At 37.1% G+C, this 24,303-nt stretch overlaps 1 protein-coding gene and 1 non-coding gene across 6 annotated transcripts in view; one reads left to right on the top strand and one right to left on the bottom strand.

Annotated features, from left to right (window-relative positions):
• SRBD1 (S1 RNA binding domain 1) overlaps positions 1-24,303 on the top strand; it is a 133,525-nt gene that overhangs the window by 63,283 nt on the left and 45,939 nt on the right. For all 5 annotated transcript variants that reach the window (XM_071548032.1, XM_071548034.1, XM_071548035.1 and 2 more), the window contains exons 16-17: positions 4,225-4,316; positions 17,842-17,924. In XM_071548032.1, the coding sequence (XP_071404133.1) occupies positions 4,225-4,316; positions 17,842-17,924 (175 nt within the window). The remainder of the gene's footprint in view (positions 1-4,224; positions 4,317-17,841; positions 17,925-24,303) is intronic.
• On the bottom strand, positions 9,268-9,340 carry TRNAR-CCG (transfer RNA arginine (anticodon CCG)). Its single transcript has one exon. It is a non-coding gene; the product is annotated as a tRNA-Arg (tRNA).

The raw sequence follows: 24,303 nt of genomic DNA on the forward strand, positions 1-24,303 counted from the left end.
TCTCTGTAGGTTATTAATCGATTGTTGCATTTGATTGTGGGGGAATGAGTGTAATGTAAGAGTCTAAAGTATTGGTAAGGTTCATGAAAATGTCAGGGAAAGTGCATTCATCTTTAAACCCACAAATGTCTAACCTGATAGATCTTTTTTTTGGTGTTTTTTCACATAGCTTTGAAAAAGTGAAAACTTAACTTCCTAAAAAACCTACAATTTTAAAAAATTTTAATTTAGTTAAGCAATTATTGGTGACTAGATTGTTAAATGTAATCTTTAATGTTATGCATTTTTGTAGGTATTTAATACCTTTGAATTTTAAAAAAGGGTGAACTATAAGTATTTTTAATTTATTTTACCTTTTACAATAATAAAGTCTTTTTTCTGTAAAAATTAAGAGATTGAAAATCTGAATGTTTTAAAAATCATTTCATCTTTTCAGACCAAATATAATAATGTTTACTTAAGCTGAGTAGGAAAATTACTTTCTTTAGTAAGTGTTAAAGGCTTCCTTAGAATACAGCTGTCATGATCTGCAGCATAAAGTTAAGGGCCCACCAGGTGGTGCTGGAGGAATATGTTTAATGTTGGTTTAGCTACTTAAAATGTGTCTTAACCAATGTGAATGAGGAGGGTACAGTGTAGAATAACTTAGTTTCTATGCAACGAGCCTGTTTGTACAATTAAGAGTACATTGTAATGTTGTGTAGTGGCTTTGTGATTTGGGCATTTTTAATTTTTAGAAGTTGGATATAGTTGCTGGGAAAACAAACCCTTCTCTGTAGGATGCTGATGTGGGAAGTGGACATCATGGAGGTGAAGTCCCAGATATTTTACCGGCTTTTTTTGTTAATTCAAAGAGAAGTTTATGAAACTTGTCTGTTCATGTAGTAGAAGTATATCATATCATAACAATGTACTTACTTACCTACTACTTATTGACTTTAAAAATAACTTTTCAGTAATGCTCTTATAACTGTCTTGATTTTGGTCACTGCAAGAATCTTTCCTTACTGAATGCATAGAAATAAGGACCTCATGAGGGGTGAGAGAGTCAAGTTTTCAGGTTTCATATATTATGTGACTTAGAAAGTTGAAATAGAAATAAATTCTGAAGATACACATTAATTTAGATACAATTTCATGAACTCATATGAAGCCTTTCTTTTGATCTCTTGAAAATTATATCCTTTATAAGAAGGGGAAGGGGAAATTGAGAAACAGTGTGAACTGCAGTAGTTTGGAGTAAATTTCTGTTGCCTACTCCTTTGAGCAGGTTTGGTTTTGCCTTAATATATCTGACATAAAATATGTATAGTATTTGAAAGGCATGATGCAGAACATTTTACAACATTGAATGAGCTTAATTTGGCCTATAAGGCATCCCTCTTTTCAAGAGAATTATTAGAATTTGGAAATAACCCAAAACGTCGGTGAACCAAAGTGACTGTCTCCTGTCTAGTCAAAAAGTAAAATCCAGAAAAACTGCAGACAATCCCCAAGCCTATTTTGCTTGTAATCTTAGTATTTTGACTAAGCTAAATGTTTTAGCATTGTGTGTGCCAATGTCACGTTAGTAACCAGCTCACTGTAGGTAAAAACAAGCTAAATCAAACCACATGACAGCCAGCAATAGTTCTGTACAAGTTTGCTTTTGTCTATGGTTGAATGAACCAGGGAATGGTTTCTTTGGAGTTTGTGGCCTTACACATTTAATCTGGGTAACAAATTTATTTAATGTCTGGTTTTTACTGTCTTGGGTGCAGCAGTATGGGGTTCTGCCTGAGTGGGAATTCTTCATCCCGTTTTCCATGTCTGCTACACCAAATACTTCACAGAATAACTGCCTGCATATACAAAACCATCTCAGAGTGGATGTCAAATATCCAGTATATATTGCTTCTGAAAGTGCTTTTTTATATCTTGTTCTCTTGCTTGAAATAATTTTTTACTTGGCTTCCCCCATCTCCTTGTCCCAGTGTATAAATGTTTTTGCTCTTGAGGAAAGCAAATGTGCCTTTTTCAAATCTTTCTCTCTCCCATCCTGAGTTTTAATTTTATTTACTCATTTTAGCAAGTTTTTGTCTTGCCTACCTTAAAACTTGGCACCATTCACATATTACCATAGAATGACAGTATTATTGCAGTACTTCTGCTTCTGCAAATTAGCAGTGTGGCATTAATGAGAATCAATAAAAAGTGTGTTAAAATTCCCATCTAGGTCACATTGGTTTTCTTCACTGAATGAAGTACTGGGAAGGAAGCAAGAAATAAGCTGTATGCAATAATACAGTCTATAGTATAGCAGTGTAAAAATGAGTGCAAAACACTGTTTTGTTTTTAATCTCAGTTATTGTCAACGTATTAAATCTAGAAATTGTATGAGAGGTAACTTTTGGGATCCAGTTGAATACAAAGATTGAAGAGCGATTAGTGAAAAGCTGTTAGAAGTGTGTGCTAACATGTGTGGGTTTTTGGAAGCAATATCCAAAAAGGGAGCACTTGCCAGATGCTGCCTTTATAAGGTGTGAACAGGTTAAGAAATACGTCCTGCTGCATTGTTCTTTAAACTACCCGTTCATCAGAAAAATCAGTTTTATGAGTCTTCTGTCAGCATCTTTGTTGTTCAGCAGTTAAGGTTTTTTGTGATATGATCTTATTTCTGAACTCTGTGATGGCAATTTTATGAATGTCATTTATAGTGAAGGGGAATGCTTATAATACTGATTTTTTTAAAAAGATCATGTAAGTGGTTTCATTTTCACTTGTCCTGTTCAGCTGGTCTGAGGATTTTTTTTTCTCTTTTAAACTCGGAGTTTGAATAGGTTTGGAGTTACACTAATAGTAAAGAGAACAGGATTTTTTCTCGCTGTTTATTGAAATATCCAGTCTGAAATATTGAAATGTTCTTTTGAGTTTTGAGTGACTTTAAAATCTGACTTGTGTGCACAGCGCTCCACCAGATTCCAGTTTTGATTAGGGAAGGTGGGAATCTGTAAAAACAACAGTAAGAAATTCTTACTTTCTGGGTCTGCATTTTACACTATTTGCTGTTACCATTCTCGGAACATTGAATGGAAATGTATTTTGTCTCTGAGCTGTTCTCCAGCTTTTTCTAAATGGAGGGGCTTCTACGTATCAGTTTCTTTATTTAAAAATTTGACCTACTAAATGTTCTTGAAAGGAAAATTTATAGTCCAGTTTTAAAACAATATAAAATGAAGTAATGTTTTTTACTGAAAGATCTGTTTCTTAAGGATAGTGTTTTCTCTCCTTATGGCAAAGATTAGGTTATTCTAAAAGTGGAATAGTAGAAGTAAAAATAGTTCCGAAACTGATAGTATTAACCTGGAGTGCAATAGCTGTTTGATGCCATAATTATCAACCTGAAATTCAAATTCTGTTGAAGTTATTTGAAGAAATATACTGTTGATTCAGTGGTGTCATAATTTCACAGCTGAAAATAACTTACTCCGTGAATACTTGATTGGTGTTTTCTCTTGAGTGGAACTAGAGCACTCAAGGGTTTTTTAATTACATGCTGTGATTTGAATTGGTGAGTTTATCATCATTATTGAGTGAGTTTGAGGTGTGCCGGAGATACCTGGACTGTAGTTTAGGTTACTGAAGACATGCAGCCTGTGTTTTATTTCGGGGATGGCAGTGAGAATAGGGAGCAGACGGCACGAAATACCGCTGAGAAGCGAGCTGCAGCTCTGTGGCTCAGCCTGCATCAGGCTGGGGAGTTTGGAGTGTTTTAGGCAGCTGGCTTGAGACAATATGTGTGCATGCTCATGACTTGGGCTCGTGTAATATTATAATGTTAGACTTTAGAATGTAGGTGTTTCAGTGAAATTGTCAGGTAGGTTTCTTTTGTTTATGAAAGCTGGTTTGCCTATTCAGTTCTGGTAACACTCGTTTCTTGTGTTCATTTTCTCTCTTGTAAAGATTGATACGGGGACTGATACCATGCACAGTGTGTATTATAATAAGGCCAGAATTGAAAAAGAATGAATGTTACAGGTCAGAGAGGGCTATTTTGGCTCAAATGAAGATCTTTTCCTTTGTACTGTCTTACTTTGTAGGTGTTTGATTGATTCAAGATATTTTTAAAACAAGAAGTGAGGCTTTTAAAAAAAATCCAAATATTCACCTAAGTCACTTAAAAAGTCTTTGAGTTGTGTTGTTCAATTGTGTGGTGCTTTGATTATTTGCCACTTTATTTTTCAGCATTGTCAGTGAAGCAGGAGCATCTATCTACAGCGTCAGTCCAGAAGCAGCCAAGGAAATGCCAGACTTAGACCCCAACCTAAGAAGTGCAGGTATGTGGAGTATTTCATTTCATCACCTTTCAACATGGAGCTCGTCTCAGTTCTCAGACTGTATTGTTTATCATATGAAGTATAATAATATTCAAAAGTAGAAAAAGTTTTGGTTGTTATGTTTCTAAACTTTAATTCTTCTGTCATTTCACATTTGAAGTTGGAGGTATTAATGGCATCATCTTCTTCTAATGCCTGTAATGTAAAGATCCTTGTGGATGTATTGCTTCAGTGGCCTGGTACAGGAGAATTTATTGCAATTAACATGGACAATGAATTGCATAAACTTTCATAGTTGAACATGTCCATGCCCACAAGAACTAGACCTTTGCTTTCTTTTCTTGTCCCCTGTGTGCACACCAATGTCTCTAGAAATAATGAAACTTTTCAAGGGCTAGGAAAAAATGTAGCAATAGAACAGATAATTTAAAGATGTGCATCCATTATGGTCACTGGACTGTTCCTGTAGCTGAATATAGTCCTCAAGAAATAGTTTAGTTTTAGTTTTTAAAAAATTATTTACATCAGCATAAATAATGCTGATGTAAATAATGAGGTATAATGCTCAGGATCTTAGAAATGTGCAGGTGTAGCCACTGTTATAATTTTTGGTGTTTGGTTAAAGAGTAGTCTTTAAAAACCAAATGCCTAGCAGCTTTGTCAGTGTCCAAATTATACTCATGGATTTGTTTTATTGAGAGACAGTTGTAAGGGTAGGTTTGAGGTTGCTTTTGTATTATTTCATTTCTGTCTTTTTATTTGTGTGTCTTTTTCCATTTGTTTTCATCTACTTCAGGGATTTTTTTGTTCTTAGTGTTTCTGCAATTTGTTGTTTTTCTCAATCAAATATAGCATATTGGAAAATGCAGCAACACTCATGTATAAATATTTTCCAGTCAAAATTACAAGTTCTTCATTTTAATGTTATTCTAGCAGGTTACTGGCCTGGAAATTCTTTGGAGAGCATAGCAGTAGATCAGGAGGAAAGAACTCTGTAGTTACATGGTATTCAAGGGTAAAACTGTCTAGCATTCCCCATCTTCCTCTTTCCTTTTATTTTCACAAAGGGGAAAAAGTGTTAACACAATGTTTTGAGTGAATGTTTTTCCAGGAATATTCTTGAAATGTTTGTATCAGCCCCTCCACTTGCAGGACAGGCCTTTAGCTTCTTTTTGCTTGACTCTTTTTTCTGCCTTCCAACAGACTCCCCTGTGATTATTTCTCCCCTGAGCTACAGAGGTTTTGATTGTGTCGTGGTATGGCCAGAGCAAGTATCAGGCCTGTGATATTTCTGTGTTTGTGACAGATGGCACTTGCTTTCCCTTGAGCCAAAGTTTTTTATGTTGCTAATGTATTAAATGTGCATTTAGAGTTAATGTAAGTGAACAAAATAACACTGAAAAGAAACGAATCTAATTACTAACATTATGCTTTTCCAGATATACATGATTTTCCTTTTTTCCAAAATCAATTTTTCAATATTTCAGACATTTTTATTTATTGTTGTGCATCAAGTACAGTAAATGAAACTAAAATTTTTAATACATGACCAATTTCACTATTAATTTCCTAGAGTTCATAATTTCTCCATTATTACTAGGATTTGCTTCAGGCATAAGTTGTGTTGTTGAATCTGGTTTGAAAAGCATCAGCAATTTTAACATGCCACAGCAGTGCCACAGAATGGATAGAAATTGAACAAGTTTAGGGTAGAAAGTGAAAAATAATTGCTTAGTTCCATGGATGTTGGCTGTTATGGAACTGACAGCTAAAACTACATTTATTACACTTGAGTCTTTCTAGAAGTTTTAGACTTTCTTTCTGACGTCTTTTGGTGTCAATTTGTAATTAGTTGTGCTAAAGCTGTGAACGTTTTCTTAAGCTGACTGTAAAAATTTGACATAACATTAAAGGGGAACACTAACTGATGTTTGAGGCTTTTTGCAAACTTTTTTCTTGACTAGCTTTTACTTTTCAAGTTTTGATTTTCCTTTAATTTGGAGCAAACAGAAAAGTGACATTGTGTCAAAGCTGACTTGCTCTTTATTTTAATTGTTCTGTTACATCATGTCAGATTCTGTGCTTACATGATAGCATTTAGTACATTAAAGGAAGCTGACAGCTGCATGATGAAGTGTGACATTTATAGTTAAAATAAAAGGTACAACTGTCATGAGATATCTGTGATCCTAACGCTGTTTGCCACTTTAACATTTTTCTCGACACAAACTTTATAGAAGGGTTTGGGTTGTTTTGAATTACAGAGGTAGGCCTATGTTTGTCCTTTGGGTACATAAATGTGAAGTATTAAATAATGTGTATTATGTGTCTTATTTGCAGCGCTGCTTAGTGACTGTTTGTAGTAAGTTTTCACTTGATACAGAGAAATAGAAGACACCAATCCTGAGGAAAAAAATTAGCTTATTAATTTTTCCTTGGCTGAATGTTCTATATAGAGGAAAACCATCAATCTTCAGCATTTCTGGGGGAGAATAATTAATGTTATTAGTTAACCCAAGAACTTAACTAGTTATTTTTTTCTCCCTTTGAGCTGTCTTTGAAGGTTGTGGATGACATGGGTTAGTAACAAATAATTGAGAAAAATCTTATTTTAAACTAATGGTGTATATTTAAACTATAGTGGAAACTTTTTACAGTCCTCCTTACAGCACTTTTAGCCAAAATTGTATTTGCTTGAAATAAAAACAAAACAAAACCAACTTTTCTTAAACAATTTGCTGTTATCTACAGTGCAGAGAACAAAATAGGGTCTCTCCAGCCTTAGAATTGCCCTGAATATTTCATGAAAGTGCAGAAGCTTCTGTTCTGCTACTCCAATTCCTCTAAAATCTTGTGGAGTGGGACTCACCTAAGTAGATAGTAAAGAACTTGATGAAACCTGGTTACTTGTGTTTGAGTAGAGTGAGAAGGTATATATCTCCTTCTGACAGTCATTGGAGGATTAATGAGCAGAACAGCTATTTCTCAGCCTCACAGAATTAGGAGATAAACGGCTTATAGGCCAGAGCAATAAAAGGATTTCCTCCCTGATAGGCTGAGGAAGTTCAGCTGCGGCAGATTAGGAGGATTCTGCCTAGAGAGCAAGCCACTGAAGTTCAGTATTAACGGTTTGGATGAACCTGTGAGAGGGTTGCAGTCTGACAGAGAAGGGAATGCCAGGTTTTCATGATTTCTTCCCAAAAGCTGTGCCTATGGATGGCTTAAGATTTGGGGTGAAAGTTTTTGTGGGGGAGAATGGAGGCCATAGAAAGACTACCTTGCAAGCTGAAAATGCTGCTCACCTTTATGAAGCTTATTTAATATGTGCCCTATCAAGGCTTTGTGAGTGCCTGCTCTGAGGCTGTAAAGAGGTGACAGTAATGAGGGAGCTGTGAGGCTGTGTGGATGACTGCAGTTCTATTTCTGCCCTGGCATGTGTGCTCTGGCCACCCTCTTGGAGAGCTGGTTAAATGTTTAATTTGGTGGAGTTTTCATAAAGTTGTCAAATTCATATTTATTTGGCTGTCCTGTTTATTTATTGGGGTTTTTCCTGTTTTTCCCCCTTTTCTTAATTTATTTATTTTCTTAGCTACCATCAGTACAACACTTCATGTCTAACCTTTGATTAGTTTTTATTCATGACAGCTTCAAGTAAGAGTTATGCACTTGAACTTGTCTGTAAGATGATCTGGGTTGCTCTGGATCTCCGTGTTTGAGACTTGCTTGTGTCTTTTTTCAGTGGAAAGTCTCGATGCAAGTTTCTCTTTGAAGCAGTTGTAAGTAACGCTTCACTGGGCATGGTACTTTGCCTTGCAAATTTACCAGTGATTTGCTTGCCATGAGTTATCTTTCATTATCAGAGTGCATGAGTTGACTGTCTTAATGTGGTATGCTTTGTATCGGTATAAGAAAGAAAAGCTAGACTAAGTGGTGACAAGCATTCCTCCCTCAGAAAATGAGCTCTATGACAATCAGTGCTGACCTTTTTCAATTGCTGTCACTGGGCTTGTGAACTCTGGAATTAAATGGTTTTGCAAAGGTTGATATCTTCTTTGCTTCACCTACATCCTGGCATAAGGGTTCATTTTGTTGTACGAAGCCTGTATTCCTGATAAAAATAAGGTTTACGGGATGAGAAATAAAGGAAGTCAGTACAGGTGTGAAGGCATAGACACTGCCAGGCTTTCTGTATTTTTCTCTCAGGGCTTCTGCACTTCCCTTGTTGGAAATGCTTGTTGTCTTGAGCATGTTTGGACAGACAAAATGGGAAGGCTCTGGAGGGACAGGTGAAATATACAGAAACTGTAAGTAAGCATGTATGAGTCATGGTGAAGGAGTGACACGCAGAAATATGGAATTTATTTACTTTCTGGATGCCTGGAAACTATAAGGTGTGGTCACCTAGTGGAGGTTTTGTTGTCCTGCATCAATTGTCTGGCTTGTGCTCTCAACAGAAGTTTTTTTTCTTCTGCTACCTCTCCAGCCTTTGAAGTGGATACCATAATGAAATGAATGTTGCTTAATGAATAAGAATCAGCGGAAACTGCATTCTGGTGAAACAGTGATCTGATGATAGGAAATTGCTATGAGGCAATAGTCATGCAAGGATTTTACTCTGGTTTCAATATACACTGTTATATTAAGTGAGAATTGTCTTCATTTCATTGTATGTATGGACAGATGTCTCAAACGCAGATTTGGGCAGGGCTCTCCCCACGTGGGTGTGCCCTTCCAGCTTGCACAGTGGATTGTTTAGGTGAGGCACAGCGGTCGCAGAACTGGCCCCACCCTTTAAGTCCTGAGGTCCATCTGCCATGGCGGAGTGAGCTTGGACAGTGACAGTGAAGTCCTCAGGGCTGTCACACCACCCGGTACTGACCAGGGCTGACCCTGCTGAGCATCCGAGATCTGACGGGATGGGATGGCAGGGAGGCATTGAACTGCCAGGGGACAGTCCCACTGAGACTCGAACTCAGGTCCCTGGGATTCGGAATCCAGAGTGCTCTCCATTACACCACGGGACCACCCCTCATTTCATTGAATTGATGAATTACATTTGCTTTTGAGATGACTGCTTTAACAAATTAGCAATCTTTCTTTCACTATTTAAAAAAGAAGAATAAAAGTGGGGAAAGGGGGCTAAGCTTTTTTCAGACATCATGTTTATATATCCAATTGTTAGAGGAGATCTCATACTAAGCCTCTCTGATTTATTTTCATACCTTAATGCAATCATACGCACTTGGTTTTTAATTTGCAATTTTGTGTTGAGATGCTGAAAGAAGAGCAACATATTTGGGCTTGTCTAATGCAACCTCTTCAAGAAATGCTTATTTTCCTCTTGAACATGAAAGACTAGGGTCCTCTGTCAAGGCCACATACTTGTGTCACCCAGTTAGGAAAGCAACATATGTAATAAAGTATTCCCCAGAGGTACCTTTTTGTAAAGATTTGGAAAAATAATACAGCAATCATGTGTCTCATGCTGCATGCACAGGTATGATCCAGTACAGAAACTGTGTTGCTTCTAAGGGATGTTTTCTGAGGGTAAGAAGAATCTGAGAGCGCCAAAGGTCACACAGCACAGCTTGCCTTAGCATTGTCAAATCCCATCTGCTTGTCTCCTCTCCACAGGGCAGAACACATTGCATTATTGTACACTCAAAGTTCAGCACACCACTTGCACTTTTCCTTGCAAAAGAAAGCCTTGTAGGCTTTGAGGGCTTGTTAGGACTTTGAGACTGTTATGCTACAGGGTTTTATTCCCTGGGGTCCTGTTAGAGACATAGAGTTCAGAGCTGTCATACTGGCCAGCAAGTAGAAGGTAGAGATTGGAAAAAAATGTAATTTATTTTGACTTTATCTTAAGGAAAGTAAAACAATTTGATGATTAGATGTGTGGGACATAGAGCCTGGATGTCTACTTGATCTAATTCCTTCATCTTCTTAAAAGAGCACTACTCCCCCTTGGCTACTCAGGAGAGAAGGTCATTTTTCAAAAACTTTATGGATTTATTTAGTCTTCTGGTTAAACAGTTCACACTACTGTCTCAGTGGAAACTTTCTTCTGTAGCTGGTTGGAGGATTGGTGAAAGTTCCACGAGCTTTCAGAAAGGAAAGTAAGCACTGAATTCTGAAAAGATTTTGTCAGCCAATATTGAGTTGTGTGCATTTACAGCAGTACAAAATGAAATCGTATTTCATCTTTCATCTGTTGTATTCTGTAGCATTTAAAATTAAGTTCAATTTTACTGTTGGAAGAAGAACATAGAGAGTCACACTGTGGTGATGAACATGCAGTGATTAGAAGAAAAATGGATAGTGGACAGCCGTGGTACGTTAAAGATGAAGCTTATTAATGATAGTAATATTAAGAAACTAAAATAATAGCAATAATTAATTCTAATTAATACTAGTAATATCAATAATTAGAAACAAGAGGGTCTTGTTACTTCTCTCTCCATAGGACCCAGTTCCTACTAATGAGCAGAAGCTTATTTCAAAGTGTGGACTAGACCCCATAGCTTGAACAGAAGTTATAGGAAATCTGTGGGTAATTTCAAAAACCAATCCCTAACTGCAGATAGTTTGGAAATGACTTGAGCCTCCTGCAGCTGTGCATGGGCATGTGTGCCTGCATTAGGAAAACTAAGAAAGAGAAAAATGGGCTTGAATTGCTCCAAAACCAGTGGCACAGTGCTGAAGGGGTTGTCACACAGGTGTTAGAGATGTTTGCAGTCTGTATTTTCTTCTTGTTCTAGACAAGAATCTAACATTTTCTAATCTGTGGGTATGAGAGAGACGTGGTATATGATTAACATTCTCTTTATGAGCACTGTTTTTCCTCTGAAGTCGCAGAGCACAGTAATGGACTGGAGTAGAGAAGTTTGATTTGTAATCTGCAAGCTTTACTTGCTCTGCTAAATCCAGTTTCCCTTAGCATAAAATGAGCTATGAAAACATTTACTTCCCTCCCTCCGGATGTAACTCACTGTTGGTGTACTTTCCTCCGAAGGCTTTGTTGCTTCTTTGAAGTGTGGAGCTAGAGGAACCTTGAGTACCAGAATGCTCTTCAATTCAAGGACTTTTGATTTCCTTTTAATATTGTGGTATGAAGTGTTGCTTTTCTGACTGTAGGTGTAGAATAAGGACACTCTGGTCACTTATGAAAGATAAATATTTGTTGTTGATACAAATGGCTAGAAGATTAGAACTTCAAGTAATTTTTTACTGTTGGTAGTAAAGCTAATCAATGGCATGGTGATGCAGTTATACCAGCAGTGTGAACATGAAAAGGATATTGAAGATATCTACCTTTTAAGCTGAACAGGTGGAAAGACTTTTTCTGAGTTTATACCATCTTGTAAAACTAACTCATTTCTGGTGCAGAAAAATCACATCAGGCTTCAATTAAATGATTATATGTGTTCCATCTCAGACAAAAATTAATATATGATACTGAAATTACCAATATTTGAGAAAAGTGTTTCTAAGAAAAGTATTGACTTTAAAAAGCTGCATTGTAATAGTCACTTGTCAAGGTTTGCTCTTTAAATGTTTTTCTAACTTTCTTGGTGTAGTCAACCCATCTTTTTTTAAAGATTTTTTTGTAGTAAATTAGTAGAACATTGTCATTCATTATTTCATTAATCTTAGGCAAATAACATATTATCAGTTTTATGGAGTTAAAAGTAAACTAAAATGTAACCCCTTTAAAACAAAAACCTGCTCACTTGCCACAGAAGAACTTTGGATGAAATGCAGCTGTTGAGCAGTTGCTTAAAATAAATTGCATACTTTAAACCCACCAAGAAGATATATGAGGATTCAAAACTGTGTCACAAATCCTGACCTACTGAGAAAGAATGCTTAATGAAAAGACTACTGTAAGTTTCACTGTATCCTTTGCAAGGAGGGTGAAATTCAGGTCAACAGGATAGAAAGCTTCCAGGACTCAGGAAACCTGAACAATCGATCACTGAGTAAACATTATTGCAGATACTTATGGAGAGTAATTGATCTTGAACAAAATAATAAGCTTTATAAAAGGGTTTAAATAAGTTGTAATGTTTCCATATCTACTCAGGTATGGTATATTGACAGTAATTACATATGCATTTGTGAGTTGGTCTCTCATTACTTTAATAGATTATTTTTTTATTTCATTGACAGTGAAGTTTCAACCAGACTTTTAAGGTGCAAAGGTTAATTTAAAATAGGAGGAGGTGAGTTGCTTGGATGTTGTAGTAGCAAGAATGAAATACTGAGGTTTTATAATAACAATACAGAATGATCTCATTTATGACAAAATTGAAGTCAAACTAATCACAGCTTAATAACTTCTGGTTGCCATATGTTTATTTGTAAAACTACCAACTGCCTTCACATCTTGAAGCTTCACATTGTTTCAAAGCACTAAACAAATGCTCCCACTCGTGAGGTAGCTAAGCTGTCACAGTTATTGACTAGGACACGTTTTTTTCTTTATGTGAACACATGTTTAAAAGAAGGAATGCCAAATTTTTGGACTTTTGTTTTTCTGCTTTCTGCTTGCTTTCTGCTTCTAGCAACATTTGACCACTGTAAGTGAAAGAAATTGAATTTTTTTCATTCTTCTACCCATAGGCATTCCTCATTTTCACTCTTTCCTTATCTCAGTCATTAAGTTCTTACACAGGGCAATGCAAAAGGAGAAGATTTCAATATGCAATGGTCTGAACAGAGAAGTTGGCAGCCTGCCCCAAAAGTGGGCACAATACTTAAAACCACACTAAATTTTATGCAGTTGATGAGATTTCCAGCTGCCTTTGCACCCTAAATAGTGAGCATGTCTGATTTGGTTCTTAATGATGGCTTAAGACCTGTTCCATTACTGAAATGAGGCAGGTAGCCTAAGAAGTTTTTTTAGGGCTGGCAGCTGACATGGCCCTTTCATAGATACCATCTAGAAAAATAGTTGGAAGGCTTCTGTATTGTTTTTGCCTCTCACTGTTAAGAGTGGACAGTTTTTTCCATATTTAGCCTGAAAAGATTTAGCCTGAAAACTAATATCAGTATTCCTGAGTGAAAAGTCTCCTTTTTAATCCCAGTGCGAAGTGATGCTGTAGAAAGCACTAGAGAAACAAAGTTATGACATGTATGTGTGAGGAAAATAGTCTTAATTTTACATTTGTCAATTTGAAATTGAAATATTTGATCTTCTTAATACAGGATTAGCAAGATAATTAGGTATACTTGCAAGTTCATGAGGGCACATCTGCTCATTAACCATTAGGAAACAAAACATTTTAATGTAATTCCTTACTTTCTGGGAAGATCAGACATTGAGGTTGCATGAATTCTGCAAGCAACTCTTATGGAGGCTTTTTGCCCTCCACAGTGGCATCTTCATTGCTGACATCAAGCATACTTTACTGTTTGGTGGGCTTGTCTTGTTGAATAACCAAAGTATAGACTGAAGTAAGACAATTAACTTTCAAGCAGTTAAATTGCTTTTCTTACAAAATGACATAGTATGTCCTAATGACAAGACAGGATTACAGTAAATATGCTTTCTGTAACCTCTATTTCTCAATGCATTTGGACATGAAGTTCATCTACACTGAAGTTGGAAACGACCTAGACTATTGTTTCCTCAAGTGTTAAAATTTTACATGAATTAGCTGCAGGGCAGCACAGTATGTTAGTTTCATTCCAAATATGGCACTAATATTTTTGTCTTAATTCACAACTTAAAGCTTGGCATTTATAGAGGGTACTGTCATCCTGATCTTAATACCCTGTTTAATATTGAACCGGGTTTTTTTTTCACATTTTACTTAGACTAGCATATTTTTAAGAATGGCATCTCAAACTTTTCATGTTTGGCAGTGTGGATAACTTTTCAGAAATCTGATTTTCTGGTTTTGCTTTGCATGCCATCTTATTATTTAGTCTGTATTTGGTTGAGCAAAAGTAAAGAATACCATAATATCTACAGAAGTGAGAACACATTAGCTTTTTCATTGTTAGTCTTCTAAAAATGCGTGGTTTCTAATAATGTTTGAAATGTACTTTAAGCATGAAAACAAGTAGTTTTAGGCAATACCCATATTAGTGTAAAATAGTTGAATACGAAAATCAAATTTTATAACCTTCATTTAATTTTGAAGGGCAAAATGTCACACCATCAGGTTTTACTGTCTCTGTTCCATGGTAGTAGATCTTGAACTCCTGCAGAGCCCTCATGATTTCAGTAATACTCTGCTTGAATTGTAGAGTCCAGGCACATGGATCATATGGCCAGTGTTGAGTCTCATTGCCCCTTAAAAAGATCTATTGCTGTGTGCAGTTACTCTAGCAAAGGAAAAGAGGGTTTGCCTGTACAGGAGGCAGTAGATGCTAATCCTGGCAGAATTTCTGCTTAGAGAGAGAATGTGGACAACTCTTGCCTTTTTCCTACTGTGCACTCTTTGATTTATTAATTTGAAAAGTTCTGGAGTAAAATTGCAGCTTTAGTGGGAATTACACAGGTCAACTATCCTGCTGGTGTTGGCCATAGGAGCTGTATCCCCTAAATTGTATAACTGACTGTTAGTTGATCTTCGTGCTTAGGTATTGTAACTCTTAGGCCTGATCCAGGAAAGCACTTAAATTTCTATGTAACTTTATGCGTGTGAATAGTTTTGCTGGTTCCAGTGGGAATACCAACATGCATCTGTGCTGAAGTGTTTTGCTGGATCAGGTCCTACACCTTCAGTGGAAGCCTCTTAGGGATATGACAGCATTGTCAACCAAGCTATTATGATAAAAAGAGTCTAAATTTTATTTTTTAATTGAAGGTTCCCAAGTGAAGGTTATGCTTGGAAAATTCATTTATCAACCTAGCCATGTAGTTGTCTATTTTTAAAAGATATAATGAAAGGAGATGTGGACAGTGAAGAGGTATTTGCTCTTAGCTTATCTAAAATGTAACTTTTGAAATGTGTTTTGCAATTATATGGAACTAAAAGAAAATTCTCTAAAACACTGTACAGCTGTTAAGCAAGTTGAGTTTAAGGAGACCTGCTGAGTGCAAGGACAGTACCTGTGCATAGGCATTGATACATTCAGAAGAAATACATAGTTGTAAGTGTTTCCTGGTTTGGATCAATACTACTTTCATTAGTATTTTGTTTCACTTTTGTTTGTTAAGTGACAGGTACCACTAGTATTTCAAAGTAATTAATATGAATTATTGTTACAGAAAAGCATTTATGCAGGAAGCTATACTTGTGTAAGTGATAACTGATCTACCTAGACTGGTTAACCATTTGTGGGGTTTTGGACAAGGCAGCATATGTGGTTTCCTTTGAATTCAGAACTTCCCTATCAGCGAACCTGGTGTATCAGATATCACCAACAAGTGCTTTCCAACCCTAGATAGCAAACTGCCTTTGTCAGCATGTTAGAATGGATAATAAAGGATATGAAAAGTCTTGCATGACCGAGCAATGAACTTCATGTTAACTGTGCATTTAGCAGTGCAAATCTTTAAAAGTGAAATCTCTAGTGCAGCATTTAATTGCTAAACTTTGCATTTGGGGTTTGAGGAGCCTGCATAGCCAATAAATGTTAGCTCTGACTACTATTTTGGCTTCAAGTATCAATGTTTAGTCAAGTCCTTTTCAGAAATGCTGTGAAGTCTTTAACACCCTGCAGTAGTGGTGATTGCTATTTAAATTAGGGCTGCAAAGGTGATTAAGGGACTGGGGCACCTTTCATACAAGGACAGAAAAAGAGAACTGGGACTGCACAGCCTGGAGAAAAGGAGACTCGGGGAGGGGGGGGATCTTTAAAATCATATAAATACCTGATGGGAGGGAATGAAGAAGAGAGAGGCACACTCTTCTCAGTAGAGCCCACTGTTTGGACAAGAGGCAATGGACACACATTGGAACACGGCAAATTCAATCTGAACACAAGAAAACATTTACCTACTGTCAGGGTGGCCAAACACTGGAATGGGCTGACCAGACAGGTTATGGAGTCCTGTAATCTGGGGGAACCACCTGTAGCTGACCCAGTTTCAGCAGGGATGTTAGACTAGAGAGTGTGTGCTTTCGAGAGGTGTGTCCAACCTAAACACTTCTGTGATTCAGTAAAGTGCCTTATAGTTAGTTTTAGAAATGCATACACATATATATGTGTGCATTTATAAAAAATATATATATACATATAAACACATATAATATACATATAAAATATATATGTATGTGTGTTATTTTATATATATGTGTATATAGTAGGCATATATGATAATTGTACACACATTCATGTTTTTATACATATATATATGTGTATGTGTAAAATGAACTATTGACCCCTGGAGATACTATTTAAACATTGTATTATTGGCCAAACTACTGTGGATATACATATCTACTCCTGAATCCTGGCCTTCGTCTAATGCTCTCTTGATTTGCTTAAAAATATATTGAAATGTAAAGTAAATTTTAGGAAATGTGTCTTGAAATGACTAGTGCCCTGGGGGGTTGATTCTGGACATAGCTTTTAAAGGACCACACCTTTCTTCTGCCCCTACCTATTTCTCTTATTCTTGCACAAGTGCATGTAGTAAGAAAAGCAGCCTTGGCAACAAAGTTTGCCATTGGTGTGGAGTTTTTTGTTTTATTTGTTTGGAGTTTTTGTTTGTTTTGTTTTTAATTTTTATTGAGTTGGAGAGGAGTTGAGGGGTTGAGGCTTGTACTGAATACAACCCAGCATCTGCAGAATCAGCCAAAGGTTGAAAATTGACATTTGCAAATGTGCTTTTTCTTCCCCCCTGATATTTCAGTAAGCAAAGGATTTATCAATAAATATAGGCTTCAAAAATGCAGTCTTGATTCAACATCTGGATTTAGAAGACCAAAGGTTCTTCCCATGTCCTCTTAAAGGAATTAGAAATGTTGAAAATTGCTTTTGTTTTTCTAAACATTGTTATAACAATGGTAGATTGCAATTGATGTGTTTTATTATGCAGTGAAATCACTAAAGTCGAAGCACCCTTTTCAAAGTGAACACTGAATTTTATGTTGAATTAGGTAAACATAAAAGGATAAAATAGATATCTTAGTGAATACTATATGAGATAAATAACTCTGTGAAGTTACTCCATTATTTTTAGATGTTTATTTGCTTTAAGGTTAAAGGTTCTTACAGAGTTTCATTTTGAATGTTACATATGCATTTATTATATATTCATGGGAAAAATATTGTGTACAGTTTTATTTATTAACTCTGTGGTTCAAAAATCTTTTACATGTTGCAATTGCAGTTTAAAATCTCCTTAGGTCTTTGCTTGAATTACTCAAATAATGAGTTTGGTTAATATATATTTGATCTCCTGTGTTTAGCAGTGAAAGAGGATTCTGTTGTATTATTGATTATTTCCAGGTTTAAAAAAAATTAAACTTGCAGAAGATGTAAAAAGAAAAATTTGCCAAAGCAATTACATGACTGGTGTTTCAGATAAAATCCATAGCTCTTTTCTAATTCTCTTTTTCAGTTTCCATAGCTAGACGTGTCCAAGACCCATTAGCTGAGCTAGTGAAAATTGAGCCCAAACACATAGGAGTTGGAATGTATCAGGTAAGATAATATGCATCATTTAATCTAAGTAATCTATCATGATAGAGAGCAACACCAAGATGCTGCTTTATAATTGTCAACTAGTTACGTGTCTGTTAAAAAGCATTTTTAGAGTTGATAGAATGGTAGTAAATACTTAGAAGTCATAAACTGCCTCTTTTTTAAATCTCTACTTTTAACTGTTGTGATTGAGACTCTGAAATGGCTGCAGCCAGATGTATAGTCTATTAAAAACATCAAATCAGACAGGTAACCTGATCTGTAAAGCTTTCTCCTTTTTGTATTGTTACAGCATGGGGTTTTAGCTCTTTGTGTAAAATACAATGAGATATTGATCCTCCATTTAGAAGCCATTAATTTGTACTGTTAGATGCATTCCTTCTTAGAAGTTTGTAAAAAAACCACTTGTTTTGAAGTTTTTCATTTACTAAAGCAAAATTCAAAACTGTTTGATTCTGATTTTTCTACATTTTTATGGATTATTTCTGAGGAGTAACTTTTACTTTCAGTGTCTTTACAAAAAGCATTGTATTGAGAAGTGGTATATAAGTTATTGTTGTTTTATAGCATGTTGGCTTTGATCCAGGAAAGCATTTATGCACGTCCTTAAGTCTCATGAAATAGAGAAGTAAAAAAACCAACCAAACAAAAAAAAAGGAAATTTGGCATGGGCTTGGGCTTTTCTCTATATGTTTGAAACTACAGAGCATGGGTGAATTTGAAAGACTGGATCAGAATTCAGATCAGAAAGTATAGAACTGTCTGGATCTGTTCTTTCAGATAAGCTCATGAGAGCTGATGGGATAGAATGCAATTAGCAGCCTAGAATCCTTTACTGCTACTGCTAAAGGTGGTGTGACAAAGGAAAAGTACCAAGAAAAATTTCCAAGAAATGCATATCCTGTTTTGTTTTTAAAGAACTGAAGTCAACATTTTAGTTGGTTAAGGTATCGCTCAGAACTCCGTTTGTAAGCCCTACTTGTATTGCCACAGATGGTAAAACATACACTGCTCGCTAACAGCAAACTTACTAGTAAACCTAGCTTAAATAATTAATATTTTGGTAATAACTGTATCATAGGTGGTTTTGAAAATTAGATTGAAGGGCTGAAATACTGTAGATTTCTTTAACTTATGTATCCAGATTTTAGTGAAAATGTGCAGCTATATAGCAGTAGCTGGTCATCTGGCAAAAAGAGGAGTTGAAGTGTAGTTGGTTTCCTTACTTGTGGAGACCTATTGCTTTTATTTATAACAGTAGCAGCACTATGTTGAAACAAAAATAATGAAAAGTGGTACAAATTTTTGTTCATCTTTGCTCTAAAGAAGAAAGTGTTTAACAAAATAATTTCCTTGAAATGCTATAAGTGCTTAGGGAACTTGGTTGATTTTTTCTTTTAAACAAAATTAAAAAAAATCAATTCCAAGATGAAACATTTTACTATTTGAAGTGTACTGTGAATTCTTAAGTACTAGGAACTTGTGTTCTGTGCCTATAAGGTATTGATTTAGATGCACACCATCTCCTATGGCCCAAATGGACATTGTACAATCATACCTCTACAGCCAAAAGACATGGAATTGTTGGTGCTTATATGGGTTTGGGAGCATTATACTACGAGATGAATGTTGCAGTGAACATATTGCAACAGTTTACTCTGGTCTCGGAGATTGAAGCTGGTGTCGTTTACTTCACACTGATAGAGAACCAGTTGGGTACCAGGTTCCTGGCCCTTTCAGTGAAGCTTCTTGGTCCACTATGGGTGTGTTGCAAGAAACTGCCCATTAATGTCCAAATCGGTTATATGAAAAGTTTTAGAGAAATAACGGCTAAAAGCCTGATGGAGGTAGACCTCAAATATTGTTCATTTGCAGTTATCTGCATTTTTAAGTCATGGCTTGAGTGAATCATCTGAGGTAGACACATGCCCTATCAGAATTCTGAAGAATCACCACAGAAGTTACAATGTGCTCATTCAGAAATACAGACATTTCTGAAGTGCTAGAACTATGTGACACTACTGAAAGCAAAGGGCTGCTGCCCTTTGAGCATGACAGCTCTCTTGTGGTGGTGAGAGGAAGGCAAGGGAAGAGGAATTAAGGATTTAAGACTTTTCTTCCTTCAAGAGAACAGTCACTTGTTGGTGTCTCAGAGAACAGGCATGGAAAAAGCTGTTGTGTTGTACAGACAGTCCCAGAGCAACAGCTGATATAATCCCTCAGATAAAGAGTATTTCAGGCACAGAATTTTATAATATCCAAGACAATTTAAGAGGTTTTATTGCATTTCAATTTATAATATAATTGCTGGCTGTAACTTTTTATTAATTTCTGGGATGAAATATGCAATGTGCAGTCTATATCAGAAATATAAAAACCTTTTCACAGAGGTGATTGCTTTCTTAGCCTATTGTAACTTTAAACCTAGCATTTAAATATGACCTTTCCTTTCTCAAACACTCTGAAATTGATATTTAAGAAGCTGACAAATCCAGGTTTTGTCATTCTTGTCCAGAAGGAGAGACAGCAATTAGTCTTCAGGCAGAGGCAGATGGAGACTGTGTGCTGCTGCCAACGACTGTGAAAACCATGTATCACAAGCAGTGTGGTGGTGTCTTTAGGGCTCATTGCACACTCACTGTGTGTTGATCAACATATGAACTCCTTGAAGAGGTGGTCCTGCCTTTTCTGCTAGTCGTACCCAAGTGCCCCAATCCTTTTGTGGTGTTGTTAATGATTATGTGGTGTCCTGGAAGGTGAATATCTTGTAGGGGAGTGTAGCTGGGGCTGCTGCCTTCTCAGCAGCCTGACTGACTCGGGACACGGCCTCTGTACCAGTTTACAGCAGCAGAGGTCCCAAACTGCTCTGCTGTAAAGTCAGTGGCATAGACAATGATTTCTGTCTTTTCTCAGAGGCTGAAGTGAGAGATTGGTGAAGCAGAATCTGCCTGATGAAGGCTGTATGTTTTGTAGTGGGGAACATTTGTGTGTTCAGCTGAGTGACCCACTTGTGCAGGAGCTGCTGCTGCTATCAGCAATGATAGTAGTGCTGCTGAAAAGTGAAGTGGTCATATGTCATCTGCTGCTTAAATTATGAGCTTGTTTAAAGTTTGTGGAGTGTGTGTCCCACCAAGTGTACTGTGTGAAGGGGCTGCATCTTCTGTAGTTGTTATTTCCATGGGATTTTTGATCCTCTCCATCTGACCTCTTGGTACTTCAAATGCATGTTTGTGAGAATATCAGTGTTCTCTAGTTTTGCTAGTGAAAGTTTCCAAAGCAAATCTTCTCATTTGAGTGTGGTTGCTTTGGATATGGAAGCAAGAGTTTCCAGGTAGCAGGAGATGTGTGTAAGCTGAGTCCCATCAGCTGGAATTTGTGTTTACTTACTTTAGATGAAAAAACACTTTTGAAACTTGTATTTAACCACCTGCTTTTATTCTTATTTCAATATATGATTCTGAGTTTGTGCTCTGCCAAGGAAATGAGGTTTGTCATAGAAAAATAAACAGGCCCCGGATCTCCTAACAGGTATTTCCTTAAACAAAGAGAAGCACAACCTGATTTATTAGGGCCTCTCTCAGACTAAATTCCAGTTGCCTAAAGGTCCTTGTCTTCCTTCATCTTTATCTCATTAGGAAAATTGTTCTTTCCTCCCAGACAGGAACCTAGCCAAAATTAATTTATCACCTTCAGGCCATATTACTATGATTTCTTCTGTAGTTGAACATGAAGATGATGCCCAGACTCTGCCTGATACTGAATATGTTTGCCTCGTCACCTCCCCATGCCAGTTCAAAGCTAAACTCCTATCTGGGAAGAAGCAGTTAGCGGCTTGAGACTTTATTATACCGTAAACTGAATTTTGGCAATGAATTACCATTGCAGTTGTAATGATTGGAAGATGTAGATAAGAGCTGAGAACAAAGCTGCTTCACAAAGATTGTGGATAGGGAATTGAATTTGAGAGCAAAGAGAATGAATAAGAAGACAAAAAAATTCTTCCTCTCAAACAGAAACCCAACTTTTCATAGGTGAATTAAACAGTACTAACATAAACTTTGTTCAAAATTCCATCATAGTAAAGGGAGGAATTAAATTAATATACTTTAAAAAAGTCAGAACCTGAACCAGTATTGTAAAGCAGAGAAAGGAGATGTAGAGCTAAGGGACTGTGTTAAGTTTGGCTGTTCTTTTGATGTTCTGTTCATGCACCAAATCCCTGGGTACTACAAGAACAGTAACCTCTAGGGAAAGAGCTAGGTGGAGCTCGAACTCATCTGTAGCCTAAGAACAAAATATGTGGTCTGTGTTGAAGGATTAGAATTTTAATTCTGTATAATATCAAAAAATATGTGCCGTGTCTGATCTTGAAAAAGCAGCATCTTATCTGGTCTTTATAATTTATAGAATGCGAAACTCTGTTCATAGTATAATTTTGTGCATGGTGACACCTTCACTGTTGAGCACATTCAGAAAATTAACATCCCAAAAGAGGATATAAGAGATCATGTATGTAGTTCTGTAGCCTCTGAAGTGGGAGGTTACTTGATTACAGATGGATCTGGAATATTTTATGTCAAATAAATAAAATCTGTAAATAATAATTTTAAGTAGCCATTCTTTCAAGAAAAAAAATGATTGCACTAATTCTTGGTTTGATTTTTATAGAATGCTGGAAGGTCCTGGTCAAAGAGAGTTTCATAAACCTGAATCAGGATGTTTAATAATAACTGAATCTGGAAATGCCTTTTTTGTCTCTCTTGTCCATTTTCCTTCCCATATTCCTCTAATTATTGAAATGCATCAGTTTTTCATTCTATTATTACCTGCAGGATGTTTTATTATTTGGTTGGCAATTTGATATGCCTTTTAGGCTTGAGTTTTTTCCCCCTAAGAAGGTGGGTATGTTTTGTTAAATGACAGTGCAACTGTAGGGAATGCTTTTAATCAGATATACTTCCTCCTTAATTGGATCAGTTGTCTTAATTACAGGTTTGCAGATATAAACCACTTCAAAATCTACAGGCAGCTAGATAATAGCGAGGCATCTCAATGAAGGTTGTATCTCAGTTCTTGTTGGAAAAGGAGTTTTTTCTTTCTCTTAGAAGTCTTTGTAGAATTCTGCCTGCTGTCTCAGGCCATCGCTGCATGGGTCCTTCCTTCCCTGCCTCAGTGCCAATGAAGGGAAACCGATAGACAGTGGTGGAAGGGTGTTATGGGCCTCTCCTACACATGGCTGAAGCTTCATGTAGCCCTGTCAGTTTGTTGCATTCCTCGCTCAAAAGATGTATGTGGCATCATCACTGCCAAGTTTTCCTAAACCTCCAGCACAACAGCATGGCTGTTAAAAAGGTGTGGCATTAAACCAAATTTTTGACAGTAGCACTACTTTAAATTTTGTTGCTCTTCTGAATGCCTGTCATGCAAATTATTTACTTGAGACAGTCTGACTGTATGTTTAATACTGAACAGTTACTCGATTTGCTGATGACACCAAGTTGGGCGGGAGCATCGACCTGCTGGAAGGCAGGAGGGCTCTGCAGAGGGATCTGGATAGACTTGAGAGATGGGCTGATTGCAATGGGATGAGGTTCAATAAGGCCAAGTGCCGGGTCCCGCACTTTGGCCACAACAACCCCCTGCAGCGCTCCAGGCTGGGCACAGAATGGCTGGAGAGCAGCCAGGCAGAAAGGGACCTTGGAGTACTAATTGACAGGAAGCTCAACATGAGCCAACAGTGTGCCCAGGTGGCCAAGAAGGCCAGTGGGATCCTGGCCTGTATCAAAAACAGTGTGGTCAGCAGGACCAGGGAAGTGATCCTTTCCCTGTACTCTGTGTTGGTGAGGCCACACCTTGAGTACTGTGTTCAGTTCTGGGCCCCTCAGTTCAGGAAAGATATTGAGGTGCTGGAGCGGTTCCAGAGAAGAGCGACAAGGCTGGTGAAGGGACTGGAGCACAAGCCCTGTGGGGAGAGGCTGAGGGAGCTGGGGTTGTTTAGCCTGGAGAAGAGGAGGCTCAGAGGTGACCTCATCACTGACTAGAACTACCTGAAGGGAAGTTCTAGCCAGGTGGGGGTTGGTCTCTTCTCCCAGGCACTCAGCAATAGGACAAGGGGGCACGGGCTCAAGCTCTGCCAGGGCAAATTTAAGTTGGAGATCAGAAAAAAATTCTTTCCAGAGAGAGTAATCAGACATTGGAATGGGCTGCCCAGAGAGGTGGTGGATTCCCCATCCCTGGAGGTTTTTAAACTGAGATTGGACGTGGCACTGAATGCCATGATCTGGTAAATGGACTGGAGTTGGACAAACGATTGGACTCGATGATCTCAGAGGTCTTTTCCAACCGAGTTGATTCTGTGATTTGGTTGTATCTGAGAGCT

This window comes from Pithys albifrons, chromosome 2, assembly GCF_047495875.1.
Source record: "Pithys albifrons albifrons isolate INPA30051 chromosome 2, PitAlb_v1, whole genome shotgun sequence".
NCBI classification, from domain to species: domain Eukaryota; kingdom Metazoa; phylum Chordata; class Aves; order Passeriformes; family Thamnophilidae; genus Pithys; species Pithys albifrons.